This window comes from Diadema antillarum, unplaced genomic scaffold (genome assembly GCF_040938485.1).
Source record: "Diadema antillarum isolate AM-2024a unplaced genomic scaffold, OU_Dant_1.0 scf00000123, whole genome shotgun sequence".
Classification (NCBI taxonomy): Eukaryota; Metazoa; Echinodermata; class Echinoidea; order Diadematoida; family Diadematidae; genus Diadema; species Diadema antillarum.
In genome coordinates, this window is record NW_027271012.1 from 1,084,277 (window position 1) to 1,102,141 (window position 17,865).

The 17,865-nt window shown below is 37.9% G+C and overlaps 1 protein-coding gene across 1 annotated transcript in view; it reads right to left on the reverse strand.

The window, feature by feature from the left end:
- Positions 1–17,112, reverse strand: part of LOC139720201 (transient-receptor-potential-like protein) — a 30,503-nt gene extending 13,391 nt beyond the window's left edge. Inside the window, exons 1-6 of the mRNA XM_071631564.1 lie at positions 16,920–17,112; positions 8,650–8,807; positions 6,334–6,435; positions 5,294–5,716; positions 4,049–4,257; positions 599–813 (exon numbers count right to left, since the gene is read on the reverse strand). Of these exons, the coding sequence (XP_071487665.1) occupies positions 599–813; positions 4,049–4,257; positions 5,294–5,716; positions 6,334–6,435; positions 8,650–8,807; positions 16,920–17,112 (1,300 nt within the window). The remainder of the gene's footprint in view (positions 1–598; positions 814–4,048; positions 4,258–5,293; positions 5,717–6,333; positions 6,436–8,649; positions 8,808–16,919) is intronic.
- Positions 17,113–17,865: the final 753 nt, after the last annotated feature.

Genomic DNA, 17,865 nt, shown 5'->3' on the forward strand with positions numbered 1-17,865 from the left:
GTGGGTTATAGTTGTACCACAAAACATCCTACCACAAAAATATATCGCAATGAAGACTAAAATATAACGATATATTACTGTTTTTCTTAATAAGCCATAACTATAGAGTATAGACGGTTTGAGAGTTTGACTGTGTCAGAACATAGCGTCCATCAACGGTCCATGTGTCATTTTCAATCAAAGTAAAAAAAAAAAAATGCTAGATAGAGAAATACGATGGAACCTATACTAAAAAGCAAAGCTTGTTGAGTCACGTCTCAATAAAAGCCTAGTGTGAAGAACAGGATGAGGAACACGGGTACAACTAAAAACCAAACTAAAGAATAAACAAAGAAGAATGACTATCAATACTCTGGGGTACAGAAGAATCTTCCAAAATGTAATAGAATGACAACAAGTAACCACATGGTACACATTATTATAGCAGTTGCTCTATAATAGCAATTTTGACTGAGGAGACCAGTGATAATGTGAATGCGACATAATTCAATGGTTTGAACATTCCGTTTTCCATCGAAGATACATTGGAAGTGTCGGAAAAGGAAAGACATGTATTAACGATTCTTATATGTGAACGATTCCTATACAATGAACTCACCAACAACCCACAGACAGACTACCACGAAGAGGGAACCTGGTGGAAAGATGGCGTACTTGTACTCATTGCACGTCAAGTTGTGGTCGCGGGGGTCGTAGCGGTAGAATCCGTCGTGGGGGCACTCCACCTGACTGATGCCCTCGCCCAGGGTCATGCACGTGAGGATCACGACGAAGTGGATGAGGGAAGTGGTTTCGATAATGTGAAGGACGTACCTGTGAGAGGAACGAGGGGGTGATTGTCGTCATTGCGTCGAGAGGACTAACCCGTAAGTTAATCATTTCATCGTCAACCTCTATACTTGACATGATGCTTGAAGACGTCTCGTAAGTTCGCTTCTTTATTCATTTATTTATTCATTTTTTGGTTGTTGTTTTAAAGAGAATGTATAGTTTTGGTCGCCGTCTAACTTCAGGTTCCTAACACTTTTAGGTGAGATAATGAATCTAAGTCACTGCAATATATTATGTTTGCTGATGACACCAAAGTATTCTGTTCCAATCCTGATATTCATTCGCTCCTAAGAACTCTCAATACTGAATTACCGAAATTATATATGTGGTTTAAGAGTAATAGATTATCACTCAATCTGAAAAAGACAATTTTTTTGTATTTCTATAATAAGAAGCATAACAGTGAAATGCAACATTTAAATATTATGGTGGATGGTATATTATTGGAACAAAAAGAAAGTACCAAATTCCTCGGAATACATATAAATGAAAATATGAAATGGAACGTTCATGTACAATATATCTCTGATAAAGTGTCTCGTAATGTTGGTATACTCCAGAAGTTAAAGTATTATGTCCCTCAGAATATTTTATTTATGTTATATAATTCGTTGATATTATCGCATATTTCTTATTGCAACATTGTATGGGCAACTTCAAAAAGCCACATTGATAGTATATTACTTTTACAAAAGAAAGCTATACGTATATGCACCAACTCAGGTTATCGAGACCATTCAGATCCTTTATTCGCAGAATTAAAAACACTTAAAGGTACTAGCCCACATTTGCAAAACCACGAAAATCAAAACTGCATAAAACAGGTACAATATGACTTCAAGTACAAGTTATAACAGTAACATACCTCACCTGTTGCTCTTTGTCTATACCATTCGATAAAAGAGAGAAAATCATCGTTTTAAAATCAATTTTCAAACCGGGTCAACCCGACCCAAAATCGAATTACGAGCGCGGGCTAGCTACGTACTAACTGCGACCAGCCCCAACGTGCAGCGTTGGGGCTGTGCCGTTTTCGCATTTAGATCGAGGAGTTGTACAAAACGGGTGCCGTTTCGGCGCTATATTTCCTTAATTTTTCAACAAAAACTACTAGGAATACTTACATGGGTCGATTAAACCTAAATGATTAATTTCGGAGACTGTTTGATGCATTTCATTGCTTATTATGCAGAAAATGTTGTCTTATAACGCGAATATCTTCAGCTCACCGATGCTCACTGAAACTCACAATCACTTGCACAGGCGCACTAATGGATATAGCAGCAAGTCTCTCCACTGTTGCACTAGGGCAGGCCGCTTATTACTCCTAAAAGAATGTAGAAAATTTTGCAGTTTCTACATAAATGGGTGAGAACAACCAAGTCGAAAAGGTAATGTATTAATTGTCACTGTGTTTATGAAAGAAATTTAGCCGTGCTTTATTTGTGAAGTCGCCGTGAATGTGGCAGTGATTTTTTGCTCCCGCTCAGCTGCGAGGTAGCCGCCAGGACCGCGCCTTGCGGCGCGGTCTCCGGGGCTAGCTACTAGTACGTACATGTAACTTACACATGTATCGCATGCAAGTAGTACGTACGTGGACCGGAGCTAGCGAGCGTTATACGCATGCATACGGTGCATTTTCATTCATTTTTATGAAAGTATGGAACGAAATTTTGCACAGGTGTTACTGCAATCATACCCAAACTCCATGCTAACTATGAGACCAATTGCTGCAGGTTTACAAATGTGGGCTAGTACCTTTAAGGTAAATGACATTAATTTTTTTGTAAAACTCACTCTTTATGTTCCGCTTACATAATGGTCAGTTGCCATCTTTTTACTCACTATATCAATTAAACAAGGACATACATTCTTATCCAACAAGACAATCTGAAAAGTTTCATTTATATAATCCCAAAACAGTGATGGCTCTGAAATCTGTCAGACACACCGGACCCGATGTTTGGAATTCTCTTCCTTCTGAATTTCGAAGTTTAAAGTCAATGTATTCTTTCAGGAACGCTGTAAAAACAATGTTGCTTTCTGGATATCAGTAATTCTATTGTCATTGTTAACGTATTATAAACGAAATTCTTTCGCAGAAATATCGACGCATTTGATTTATTATGTAACGATAATTATGTAACTGACCATGACCTGTATCAACTGTTCACCTGTACCTCGGTGAGACAAATATGTTGTCATGCCTTGCTAATCAGTGATACAGGTGATTTTATTTTGTAAAAACCTTTAGTGAAAGCAGACAAACCTCTCCTTTCCCTTTCTCCCTTCAACTATCCTATCTCTATGCAAGTCATCCCTCCCTCCTATTCTCCTTCCGATGTATATCATAATATTATGTAATGCTATAGGGGGCTGCACGCAAATCAAGCCACGCTTATGCTGTAGCCCCTCTGTATTATTCATTGTTGTATGTTTTGTTGTACTCTTGCTGTACATTGTACAAAGGCAATGAAGAAGAAAATGCGACTTATATTTATGTTTGTATATCAATGTGTATGTACAATGATGATACAGAAACCAATAAATCAAATCCAATGAAATCAAAACCTACAATGAAATGTTTTAGATCATGAAATTTCAGAAGGAATTCAACGTTTATTTGATGAAAACTGGTTTCTAAATGGCTGAGATGTCCAAAACAGAACGATCCTAGGACAAGATGGGACCCATGCACCTTTTATTGCGATCGCTTTGTTTTGCTTTCGTTTTACTTTGGATGTCTCTCCCATTCTAAAACCGACTTTCATCGAATAAACTTGTAATTTCTCTTAGAACATGTCGAATGGTATATTCAGTATTTCATATAAGTGGTTTCTTGATATCTTGCAAAAAGTTAAAAGCCCAATCAATCCTCATCTCCACTATTATACCTCCTCTTCAAAGTCAAAGTCAAACTCGAACTATGAAAGCCTTAAGAACACAAACACCAACTGAAAACGGGTGCTGTTCGTTATTCCGAAGGTTCGTTAATCCGAAACACACAAATTCCCTATACCTAGAGGTTCGTTAATCCGAAAATGAAAAAGGGTTCGTTAATCCGAACATTTGTGGCGTTATTCCGAAGGTTCGTTATCCCAAAGATTTGTTCATCCGAAAATGAAATTCGGAAAAACGAACCTTCGGAATAACGAATCTTCGGACTGAAGAGCGTTCGGAATAACGAGCTGTAACCACTGAAAACATAGAGACGTACGGAGTATCCATAAGCTTGTCGAACCAGCGCACGCACTTCACGTTCTCCGGGAGCATGGCGTTGAGGATGCAGATGAGCGGGGAGAAGAACACGGCGGTGATTAAGGCCATCACGTACCTGACCGAGGTGCGGTAGCGGGCCCAGGGAATGGGGCCTTTACCGTACCACCACTTCAGCAGGTATTCCTGGCAGTAGCTGTGAGAGATGAACTTAAAGTCGAAGAAAGCAGCGAACGATATGTATTAATTTTATCGATGCTATTCTCATTATTATCATAGCCATCATTACCATCATATTATTTGATAGTTATTACCATCATCATCATTATTGTAGTTATACTTGGTGTTACAAAAACACTTCCCACTTCTGATGCTTAAGGGCTCGAAAACTATGTATCAGATAAAACTGTCATTTATATGAGTAATAGCTGAATAGTGTACAATTTAGTTGGAGGTGATTCGAATACGAAAACCTATATCAGTTTCATGAAATCCATGATTAATTTCAAAGTTATAGGTTCCAGATATTGATCAAATTTGAACCCTGTGTACAAAACCTGAAGTTTACACAGGAACTATAATGATGTGTATGTGAGTGTGTACTTACAATGACCCTAAACAATGGACCTGGATACCACCTGTTCAGAGCTCTGCTCCAAGGCACATGAATGTTTATTAATCATTCATGATGGATTGCCCTGGGCACTGCTAGTCTGAATTCCTAGTAAAGGGTGCAATGCATGCACATGAAAAAGTAAGCACATGTTTTCATGTGCTTGCATACACCACATTTCAGAATGAAGAAAGACTAGCTGTTAAAGTGGAATTCGTCATGAATAAAAAATGGAGCATTCAAATCCTGGCCATTGTCCAGGATCATTGTCTGGGTGTCAAATACACACTCCCATACACACCAATTGACTTCTGTGCAATGGGTTAAAAATAGGGCAAAATCTGAAACCTAACTGCAAAATTAATGCTTAATTTCATGAAACTGAATTATGCGGCCATTTTGAAATTACCTGCAATAAAATTGTACACTATTCAGCTATTGCTCCTATCAATGTCAGTGTTATCTGATATATATTTTTTGGAATGCCATATCTACCTTATTTCTTATCTGATTTTTGTTATTTTCGTATTGTTTTGTAGGGAATATTTTCCTCTTTCTTTTGAAGTTTATTTTTTTGGGGGTGGAATTCCACTTGAAGACTTTTCCACCCATCACTTGCTACTGAATTCTCACCTTCTTGTAGCGGAGTTTGACTACGCGCTTCAGCCGACCCAACGGATCCGCCTTCACGCCTCCGCGTTTGAGCACACTGCGCCGCGTGCCGTCAGGTGCCATTCGCTCGTTGAGGGCCTCCCAGATCTCGTCTTTACAACTCGCGCAGTCGAGCAGTTTGGTTAGAAAGAGTTCCAGCCGCTGTCGAATCTCTGCGTAGCTGCGATCGAACACTCTGTGATCGGGGTCCGGTCCGTCGGCCAGCTTCTCGCCCCAGGTGAGAGCCGTCTCGATGGGGTCGTCAGCGGTGAGGAGGATGTAAACCTCGCTGGTCAGCGCCTGATGCAACTTGAGTTTGGCCAGAGACCTCTCAAAGTGGTCATCTGATACTTTAGCGAGAACTTCTTCTTCCGTAGGCATGGTAGCCCCATGGTTCAACAACATCTTTGGAAATAAGGACGGAAGGGTGTATATATGTATATATATATATAATATATATATACATGTGTGTGTGGGGGGGGGGGTGTGGAAAATATAGATTCAATGGTCATTGCGCCTGCAGCGGCATAGGGCAACATGAAACAATATTGACCACGGTGAAGGTGATAATGTTGGAACAGCTACATGGAGACGACTTGGAAACGTATGCGCAATAAGGTTTCAACGAAAATGGCCATTACTCGAGACGTTTTCCATCGATACAGGATTTACTGTGTCATTATTATCATTATTCTTTTTTTTTTTTGGGGGGGGGGGGGTCAACACTAGGCGACAGATTTCAAGGGAATCATTACTGCAGCAGTAGAAGTTCAAGGTAAATTGTGTTCACAAGAAAGAGGTACAATTAGCCTCCAAATATATTGATACCGGATCCGTTCGCCGCTAATTCATGATGAATATACAGACCAAAAAGGGTAAGACAAGGGTAGTGTTCAATACACAAAATATCCTAATAAGTGCCCATTATTGTGTTCATAACCAGCCCCTTTCAAGGTGATTTATGAAAAAGGGCCGAAACTGTGGAAAATCGCGAGATGGAATGTGTCGCAGGACCACCTCACCTTTATCGCCTTTAAGTCATCCATCCGTGTGGCGAGTTTGAGTGGCGTGGTGCATGCTGGGAATTCTTGCGTCACTGCGAACTGATTCACAACGCTTGACTTCTTTCATGTTGGCATGACAACGGTAGAAAGATTAAAAAAAAAAGAAGATTGGAAAGAATGGCAGCTGACATGATTGTGTGTGTAATTATACAATAACAGAATTGGTTCACAATTCCACTCATCTCAAAGTTAGAATATGAATAGAATGGAGCAGGTGCGAGTTGCTTCACTTTGTCTCCCTCTACAACTTAAATTTGTTTAGATCGCGACTGCCGATTTGTAAATTAACAAACATGTCGGAAAAAAAAGGAACGAGTGGGACTCGAACCTGTCATCTACTGCTTTCCGGGCAGCGACACTACCACCAGGCTGTCCCTGGTTGCCGGCAGTGACACGATGAACAAGGAACAAAATAATATCCAAGCTCCGAAATTCCGACATTAATAATGTTAAGTAGTCCAAGGCGGACAAGGCATATCAAATAAAAGAAAGATATTCATTTTACAACTTTAATTTGTAGAGGGAGACAAAGTGAAGAAACTCGCACCTGAACCTTCACCCCTCTGAATAATATATTTCTTTCATGAATAGAGCACTTTGAATCAGCAGGGAGGTGAGACAAAACTCACCTCCCTGGAATCAGTCACACACGTAGCTCAATTGACATTTTTCTGTTCATTTGCTGAAATTGTTTTGAATAGTTATATAAAGAGAGTTGGACGAGAGAGATATTGCCTTAAAGGATAGTATCATCCAAATATTATTTTTGATTGAGTAAATGTAGCAATCTTAGTAGAACACATCAGAGAAAGTGTGAGGAAAATCGGACAATTCTTTACAAGTTATAGGCCTACATTTCTAAAGTTTTAGTGCCACTATCCCTGAACGAGAGGCCCCTTCGAATTTGTGATGCATTATAAGATTATGTAGGCCTACACATGTATATCATGGTAGAGTGTTATACATTATGATATACAGAGAATAAAAAGAAAATTCCACAATTTTTTTTTTCAATGAAAAGTACATTTCCTGTAGACTTGTTACTGACAAAATTATGTAAGGGTAATATTTTCCCCCATCCACCGCTTTCTAAAAGAGGCAAGTAATGTGCTTTTTCATCAGGTAAGAAAAGTGAACATTTTGTTGAATTTTCTTGATATTTTCTTTATATCGTTCTCCGTATTTCATATCGCAAACTGTAGTAGTCCTCGCAACCAGCGATGGCTGCACATACACACACACACACACACAAAGAAACACGTTAAAAATCCATAACCTTTAAACCGATAATATGATTTTCCTCAAACTTTTACCGATGTGTTCTGCTTACATTTCTGCAAACACTCAACTCAAACATATACTTGGATAAACTTGTTCTTAAAGTTGAATTGCAGGCGAAAGCACTAAACAGGTCTCGGTTAAAGTGAAAACTAAGTTTCGGTAAGTGCTTGAGAACCCGTCTAGCACCATTTCATTTTTGCTTGCAATATATCGAAAGAGTCCACTAAGAAACTTACCTGGCTGACACGGTTTGCCGGAATGATGAGTCGGTTTCGAGTATTTTGAGAAAAATAATAATAGTAGGAAAACCGACTTTTATTCCAGAAGGCTCCAGACTAACTCGGTCTCGGGAAAAATTCGACCCTACTTCAGACAATTCACACGCAGTAAGTGATCGCCACATTCTACTGGCCACTGCATAATACCAAATGAGGCCTAACTGAATGGACAGGAAGTGCGTGCTAACGTAATCCTGTACAAAACAAAACAAAAATGACAGCGCGCGGTCCTCAGTTGCTGAGACGCGCGGTCTTTGGAGTTTTTGTTGTTGTTTATCAAGCTTTTTGATTGTTTTAGAGGTGCTTGATAGGCGCACACTAATTTTGCATGCTCGCAAAAGAGGTTTTTGATGCGTGCGTTGTAACAACTCGGACCATTACTGCGAGTAGCCAGACACAAAGCGCTAGTAGGACAACACTGTGCAATCAGAGCCAGACAACCATTACAACTCATCCTGCCGTCAAAGCGAAGCCGAGTTATCCCCGAGTCCGAGTTTAGCCTGACCCCGTTAGGGTAAGTACTGAGACTGAACCTTTTTGGTTAATATTTCGCATTTTCGTCGTTAACCATCGAATATCTTGTAATAACATCGTTATCCTGCACATTTCCTAAGCATACGTTCACATTTGGGAGCGAAATTTGACAGCTTTTGCAGGCGTACCAGAACTTTGTTTGGGCTTTAAGAGCAAAGTCAGGATAATAATTGATATGGACCAAAGTTTCACATAGATGTGGTTTTCTTACCAGGTCTTCGCCCGGGATTTGGGTGCGAATCAGGATCTCCTCCACTGCTTCCAAGTTTTGACACTCAAGAGCGTGCAGCAGGGCATCCTCCAAAGGTACATCCATGTCTAACAGAAATTTCAGGGACTCTGTTTCGGGAAAATTGATTGGATGCAATGTTTTTCGTTTCTCTTTGTTTGTTGGTATGTTTGTTGGTAACAAGCGTGAGTTGTAATTGTTAGTTTTTTACTTTGCTATTTTGCTCTTGGGTACTTCATCAAAAGTAGATGTGAAATTCTTTGATGTTGATCTGCCCTTTACAAAGGAAAAAAAAAACCCCACAAAACTATATGTGGGCTGATTATAAAGTATTCCTATATACGATTATCCAAAAATTCTTTTTAAAAGGATCATCATTGATGGATGTAATGCAGCTTCTGCGTTTGAAATGCGTGTGTAAACAAAAAGAAAAGCAATAATTATGATTGAAACTATGATGCTGTATATCGAGAATTTTCCAAATGACAAGCTGAAGATTTGAACAACTTTATTTTTGAAATCCTGCCGCCGATGAGTTTGCAAAAGGCGTTCAGTTTTTTATAAAGGGCCCATATAGGCCTACATGTTTGAGTCGTTTTAAAAATCTGTGACTTTTTGCTGAGAAATTGAAGTTCTGATTTGAAATATGCATGACGAAAGAGGCAATTCATTAAAAAAAAATATTTATTCGGATCTAGTTTGTGTACTTTCCTGCATGGGATGGTGTTTTATACAGTGTCTTTAGGGAAATTGAGACATTTTGAGTTATCATTTTCACCATTACATTACAAACATTTCAAGTATTTCATTTTAGAATGACATCATTTTTAATTAATTGTTTTACTTTTCAATGCTTGCTATAATATTAATACTTGTTTGTTTGTTTGTTTTTAGAAATTGCTTATCATTCAATATAATATCATTGATCTAAAAGTTCTTCGCAGGATCCTTGTACTTTAAAAAGCACTGAAATATGGGAACAACTAAACAGACAGATGGCCATGCACTTTTTAAAGCGAAGCTCAAAGCAGTAGGAAGTTGTAAATGCAATTGAAATATACATATGTATGTATGTATATGTATATATATATATATATATATATATGCATATATACAATATAAATACAATATGAATACAATCACAGTTGTGAATAGGAACATTACTCAGATTTTTTTTCCCGAAGACGAGTGGTACATTCGACGAGAAACATCGAAAAAGTTCTCCCCCTTTCTCTCCCCCCCCCCTCACTATCACATAATATCGATATGCGCGGCTCTAGCGAGAACTGTCTCCAACTGAAGTGTTTGATGGCAAAACGATTTAAACGTCATTTTCAGGTGATTTTCAAACATCTTAAAAGCGTAAGTCCAAAATCAGGTAGAGCAAAATAAATCCTTTCCAATGGTATCTCACTGTCTTGTGGCATTACAAGAACTATTTTGGAAGTTGTGATTAAAACATGCAATATTTTCATTAATAGTTTTCCCTTTGTTTTTAAAAGGTTTAATCGCAAATATGTAAAATTGACAAGAAAGAAGTTAACTCGTTTTACGATCAAACTCTCTATTTCACGTTTTATCTTCTCTTGTAAGGGCAACGCATCTTCAATATGTCTGCAATATCCCTGCTTCTATCATCGAGTTTTTCTGATCTTAAATACCCTTCACTACCCCCCCCCCCCCCCATTACATCATGAGTATCATGTGTACCCTTCTTTTATTCCGGTTCACCTCATTAGTCATTAAGGCCTATACGGCCAAACATGCCTACCATTTTTAAAGGGATGGTATAGAATTGTTTGAGATGAAGATTCAGATGTTAATTTCTTTTGTGAGATACTTAAAAACCACTTTATGAAAGGTTAAAGAGCGTACAATTCTAAGAGGAATTCTAATTCTATTTGATAAAAATAGATATTAGATATTCAAAATCAAAGTAAAAAAGAGCAATCCTAATAAAAGGTTCGTCCCACATTTTATTAGGATCACTTTTGGGGGGATATCTCAGCCATTTAAAAACCAATTTTCATCAAATAAACTTTGAATTCCCTCTATAATTCATTTATTATCATATTTCAGAAGAGGTTTTCCGTCATTAAAAAAAAAGAGATCATTGAAAAACGTTAGAAACCTAAAGTCTCATCCCGCTGGAAACTATACCATACCTTTAAAGTCGGCTTTTCAGGATATTGTCCAACACAGCACACCACCATGCTTCAGTGGACTCGGAATAGGGTATAGTTATGTATCTGCTTTACGAGTTTCCTTTACAGGCTACCCTGTTGGAAAGAACACAGTGTCCCACAGTGTGAAAAAAAAACAGTGTGAAACACAGTATGAACACAGTGTGAACACAGTGTGAACACAGTGTGAAATCTCTTCACACTGTTAAAGTCGAGCGTTTTAACAGTGAGAACACAATGTGAGTCATCAATTCAAAGTGTGAAACAAAGCATTACTATGTGAACACTCTGTGAAAACCACACCACAGTGTAAAATCATCTTCACACTGTTAAATTATTGAATAATTACGCTACATCAGCTCATTGAAATTCTGTTTTGTGCTGTCCAGGACTATCCCGTTATACTGTACTCCAGGGTTGTTGTCATGTTAAACCAGACTTTAAGAGCCCAGCTGTTTGCGCCCTTAAATTCTATCACTGTGTTTATGTATATTTTTCCTTCTTTAAAGATAGCTGGGACGAGGAAATAGCTGGTATTTCACATTCTCACTGCACTGCAACTGGTTGTTGAATGTCTTTTTTTAATGGATTTGCAGGTGCATGTGTTCCCTTCTTAATACACGCAATGTACACATTTCTAATACTGTCTGAACGGTATCATTGTTATTATAACTATATTAAGTCATATTGTATTGCCAGAACGACAATGGTTCATCCGCCTATATACAGCATGTGGCTTTTCCGACCCCTAACCTGCACTAGAGAAGAATTTGCTATATAACTGTATATTTCTACTTTTTTATTTTGTTTTTCTCTTATGTTCCGGTCATTGTTGTACCCGTGCTCCCCTTCTCAATCTTTAACTCGTTTTTAACCGGGACCTACGCTCAACAAGCTCGCTTTTAAGTAGGTTCCTTCATATTTCTTTAGCATTCATTCACAGATTCCATACTTAACAGATCGACCACTATTATGTTTTACATATTTGCAATATTCTATGTATGTCATGTATTTCATTTAATTTTGTTATATATGATGTAACTTTTCATCGAGAAATATGAAAATAAATTGAATTGAATTGAATTGAATTGAAATTCGAGCATTTTCACATAGTCGACTATGTGAACACACTGTGGGACACTGTGCTCTTACCAGTAGGGTAATCACAGACATAATCCTGCTGTCTTTAGCCGGCTTTTATTCTAGCTGCATAAGCCTTCTCCATGTCTGTAGTTCTCATGCTTCGGTGCATTGAAATTTTTCACCCACTTTAACATTTTACTTCCTTGCCCGCTCGTCTCCATCTTGCCATATTTGTTATTTCTCTATACAAGTACATATACACTTGTACATATTGTATCTCTACCTGTTGTGCAATACTCTCACCTATCCCATTTTCTGATGCCCCGATCTGATGTGTATCATGTCTTCTTTCTTTTTTTACATATTTCACGCATGCTTATCCTATCAATGTCATTTTACTTTTTCTTTTTAATGATTCTAATGTAAAGCAACCGTATCAGCCTTCGAGCTGCTGGATTGTTATTTCATTTTTTTTATACTTGCACAATAAACCATATTGAATTGAATAAAAAAATTGTTACAATAATATTCTATAGAGGTGAGTGCAATCATCTTTTCTCATCCCGTCCTTGGAAGTACGTTGAAGTGTTACGTAACATGACCATGATGGCGGCGGTGGTGGTGGTAGTGTTCCTATGTAGTAGTCGAGCATTGCAATCTATGCTGGTAGTATTGTTTCGGGGACCAACTCGAGCTGAAAGGTAACAGTTTGCCATATAGAAAAGGTTTACCCTATTACATTTGTCTTACCATGCTTTTTGTCATTAGGAAAAGCGGGCTACATGTTGATGTAGGTCACATGTGGTTTATAAACAGTTAATAACAGTAAGCCAGTTCGCAATTAGCTCATGCGCACATTGGTACAAAATGTCTTTCTTTTTCTTAGTTGGTTAGGCATTTCACTCGTTTTCAAAATGACATAATACGCGTAAGCTTATCCGAAAGAGCAATGATTGGAGTTCATGTTCAAACAAAGAATGAGCTTGCGTAGATCATTAGTCCGCTTATTAACACTTGGGGAAGCATCGATTTCATACATTGGATGCAGTAACAAACTTTCTTTATCAATATTGCCGATTACTATGCTTTAATGAAAGCTTTTAGTTATTTCTTTCAGGCAGATTTGCAGGCAAGCGTCATCAGTAAGGAAGACATGAATAAATTTTTGCCTACATCGCAAATGCTTTATCTAAGTGAATTTAAAAACCAACATGTCTGCTGTTCCAAAAGACCTCTATTCTCCTCATAATACGCAAAGTAGATGTTTTCAACAGGGAAAACGAACTATCTGGCACACACCACACCAATCTGGAGTGTTTAAAACAGCATCAACCAAAACAGGCAAAGCCACGTGTGACAGATCTTTTAACAGTTGAAGCATTCATTGCAACTGATTGACAAGTTGCCCTACATCTACGTAAATAAGCATTGAATTGATCAGTGTTTTAGTAGTAGCCATGATTTTAAAAAAATCATGGGCGTACGTACTCGAGCAGGATTCGAACTTACGACCTCCTGATCTCCGAACAGGCGTCATCTCCACTAGACCACCGAGCTTCGGATCCGCCCGACAGCAAGTGATGTTTTTAATCCTTAAAGCATGCAACGGGTATGCGTAATTATTCAAATTCATGAAATTCTTCCGTCGGGATGTTTTTCATTGCAACTGATTGACAAATTGCCCTACATCGACGTAAATAAGCACTGAGATTATATCGTTATTGTCACAAATTTTGTAAATGGTCTAATGGATAGCATTTTGGCATGTTTAAGATAAGTCTCTTTCATACCAAAAGTTTGCATCTTCACAAACCACAGAGCATGCATTCAACCTTTGTCTGAACTTCCATTTCATAATATTCACAAAAGCGAAAGTAACAGTAACACGTGTGATAGTCATGATAGTACAATGTGATAGTACAATGCATGGCTCAACAATAGCGGCGGTCTTGCGGCCCGGGCAAATAAAAATTGATGTCGACCATCGAATGAAAACAAGATTAAGTTTGGGTGGCCCGACTGGAGACTAAAATTCCAATAAACAAAATCACTTTAATATCTACCTTAAAATTTACTGAGGAATTAGCGATTTATTGAGAATGTATAGTTTCAAAACATTGTTTTGATGCCTCGCTCGGATGACCTCACCAGTTTGATTAACTTGCTACTTTTTTAAGCATTTATACCATAAGTTAATCATAAAACATTATATACTATACTTTGTACATCCCGTAAACATTGTAATATTCTCGATATTCTGAATTGTGCATGTTACGTCACTTCTGATATACTGTACTAAAACCCTATGTTATATTTTTGGAACCCACATCCTACAAGCTTTGCTTTTTAGTGGGTTCCTCATATTACACGTTAATTATATGTCCTTATACATTTGTGCATTATTGGTTCAAACTGACCATTGTGTGAAAAACATTTCTGCTTCAAATCAAATGGAATATAAAACTTGTACGCAATGTGGAATATGGAACGTGAATAATAATAAAAGAAAAAAACATTGTTGCAAATCTAGAAATCGGGATTGCTATATAGCGCTACAGCGTGAACTGTATAGGGTTGCACAAGCATGACAAGGAAAAGTACAGGGGGTATCTCACTGAGCGGCGAACGTTTGCGAACGTAGCGAATTTGGGAATTCGCCATGGTTCGTAAACGGTTGCAAAAGGTTCGTTAACATTCGCAAGAAAGTTCGCAAACGGTTTTTAGTGTCGCAAACAGTTTTTCTTGTCGCAAAGAAATTTTGAACATGTTCAAAATTTCTTTGCGAACCTTTGCGAATTTGTATTTTCGCTAACAGTTGCAAACATTCGCAAACATTCGCAAACATTCGCAAAACACTCGTAAGAATTCGCAAACGGTCGTAATACGGTGTCGCTAACATTTTTATATGATTCGCCACTGCTTGCGAACAAGTAACCACATGGTTCCTATAAAAGCTTCTGAAACAGACAAGGTTCCACTCTAGAAAGTTCTTGAGGCTCTTGACATCTCCATCATGATTGTAATTGCTTCAAAAGCTTTTCATATTGACTAAAGTCTGTCCTCTGCATCAAGCACTCTCTGAATCTCTTTCTTTTCTTCTTCCTTTCTTGTTTTTCTTTATTTTATTTCTCTTATACTGCACAACTCTCTAAAAAGAAAGAGTGAAAATGTTCACTCTTGAAGGAGTGAATTACAGAAAAGAGTGAGTTTTGAGTGAAATTGGAGTGAATTTTGAGTGAAAATATCTATTTTCACTCATTTTGGAGTGACCTCAGGGATCACTCGAAAATCTTGGAGTGATCCCTGAGGTCACTCAAAAATGAGTGAAAATGAACATTTTCACTCCAAAATAACTCTAATTTCACTTGAAACTCACTCTTTTCTGTTATTCACTTCTTCAAGAGTGAACATTTTCACTCTTTCTTTTTTAGAGAGAATAGCTGTAGCAGCAGCCTGACAAAGCAGCTCTTCAAGGATATCAATACCTTGAGCCTCTTCTTGGCAGAAATTTATTTCCATATCCTGGAAATCCATCTTGAACAGTTGTCACAAGAGATCTGAATTCAGTGGAAGGTTTTATGTCGTTTTATTGGTCTTACTATACACAATCGCCTAGTACTTTTCTAGGTCCAAGAACATTCGCAAAATTGTCGCAAATGATTCGCAAACAGTTGCTAATATTTGCAAAACTGTCGCTAACATTTGCAAAATTGTCGCTAACATTTGCTAACATTCGCTAATAGTCGCCACCTGTGTTCGCAAACACTTTCGCAAACATTCGCTAAAGTGTTGCTAATTGTCGCTAAACATCGCTAAAAGTCGCTAACTGTCGCTAATGGCAGAAGCGAACTTTGATTTTTTCGCAAACATTCGTCAGAAAAGTTGGCGAATCTCAAATTCGCTACGTTCGCAAACGTTCGCCGCTCAGTGAGATACCAGCTTACATGTAAACTAGTTCTCACTTTTGCTGAAAGACTCAGATTTTTAATAGTTAGACTTTAAGATTGCAAAATTGTTGTCATGGTTGCAGGACGAATTATCTGGTTAAAACATGAAGTTTACATAGCTCCATGATGCTCACATTCCTATAGTCTCAATGGTAATTATTTGATTTATCAAATCTGTATCAAATCAATATCAATTCTTAATCAGTCCAGTAATCACAGAGATGATTATGAACGTGAAATGGCAACAAGATATATGAATGATTTAACCATGATTTCAGTGTTTACTATAGGCCAGTATACTTACTGGTCTATAGTAAACACTGTCGTGATCTAAAAGGAATTACGAAGAAGCAAATAATAAAAAAAAAAAACCTGAAAAAATGTTTTCACAATAATAGTTGAAATATTGCTTTATATACACACAAAATATTATTTTTCTATTTTCGTTTTCCATATTTCCTTTATTTCATGTCGGCCGACTACATGTCTCTTTCGGCGAATCAGAATTTCAAATTTAATGATTTGAGTGGCTCCAATGTGCCACAAGGTGGAACCCTGACAAATTGTAATGTATTTGTAAAAGCAATCACACGGTAGCGATAGTTGTGTACTAGCTTGACGCAAAAATAACATGACTAAAATTAAGATGTTATGGGAATATAATAATAACAAAGATAATGATAGTGCTGCCATAATACAACAAAAGAAAGTCCCCGAATCCACCTGTGGCTTGTCATACGCACTGATGGACATTGCTATAACAAGCAGCAATGAATAAATCCAGACAATTTGTTTTCCGGTAAAATCTCATTTGCTGCAGAATTAAGAGCCACTTTTTTTCTGCTGTGACCTGATTTTTCATTCTGATATTATGGCATTACAAGTCCTCATTCTTACACAGAAAATAATCGCATTGTCGGGTTTTTGTTTCGTTTTGTTTCCGTTACATCTTTCGAGATACGTGGGTATCAAGTTGAATAGTTATTACGAAAAAAAAAAAAAACTTTACCGAATTGATAGGTATAGATAGCTGCCAAAAGTCCGCGGCTCCACAGGGCTGCCGAGACGCTGCCGTGACGTGGGTCGGTCATTAGCGTCTTCATCTCATCCACACGGCCGCTTCGCGCTGCCCGTAGGAATGCGCACTTCAGCTTGTCCAGTTTCTGGATCCCAGGTTGATTATCCGAGATAAAGCCATCCATGTTGCAACGATTAAGAAACGTAGATCATCAAGTTCAAGAATCAGTGAATAATGTCAAACATGAAACAAAGCTGAAAATAATCCGTCATTTTCTCAGTAGTGACACACCAAGATCAATTTCACTATTACGTATAGGGCTATGTCATGTGTCGAGTGAATTACAAAAACACTCCCCCGCATTATTATGAGCTTTAACGGTCAACATAACTACCATCAGATTATGAAGAAGGTCGATGAACTTTCCCTCGGGCATGCGCACCCACTACTTGACTTTGCCTTGACTCACTGTACAGCCAAGACAATGCGTAGGACAGTTTCTGCACTGTTCTTCATTATGCCTTGAAAGATTGAACATTTTCGCATGTAACATATTCTTGATCTAATAAATACTTCTATGACTTTTACTTAAAGGGGAAGGCTAGTAACTGATCAGTGGGAATCAGTGGAAATGCTGGGAGATGATTGTTCCAATCCTTATGGGATTCATTCAAGAGTACATTATATATCTATTGTTGTGTGAAAATTATTTGCTTCAGAATGGTCTCATATTCAAGTAATGTGCAGTTTAATGTTTCCAGGTAAGCATGCCTGGTCAGTGACGGGGCATTAAACTGCACACTACTTGAATATGAGACCATTCTGAAGCAAATAATTTCCACGCAACAATAGATATACAATGTACTCTTTTCTATATACACATCTTTCTAGTATAATTTCTTTCATTTGACGTCACTTCATCCTCTCCCTCTACATT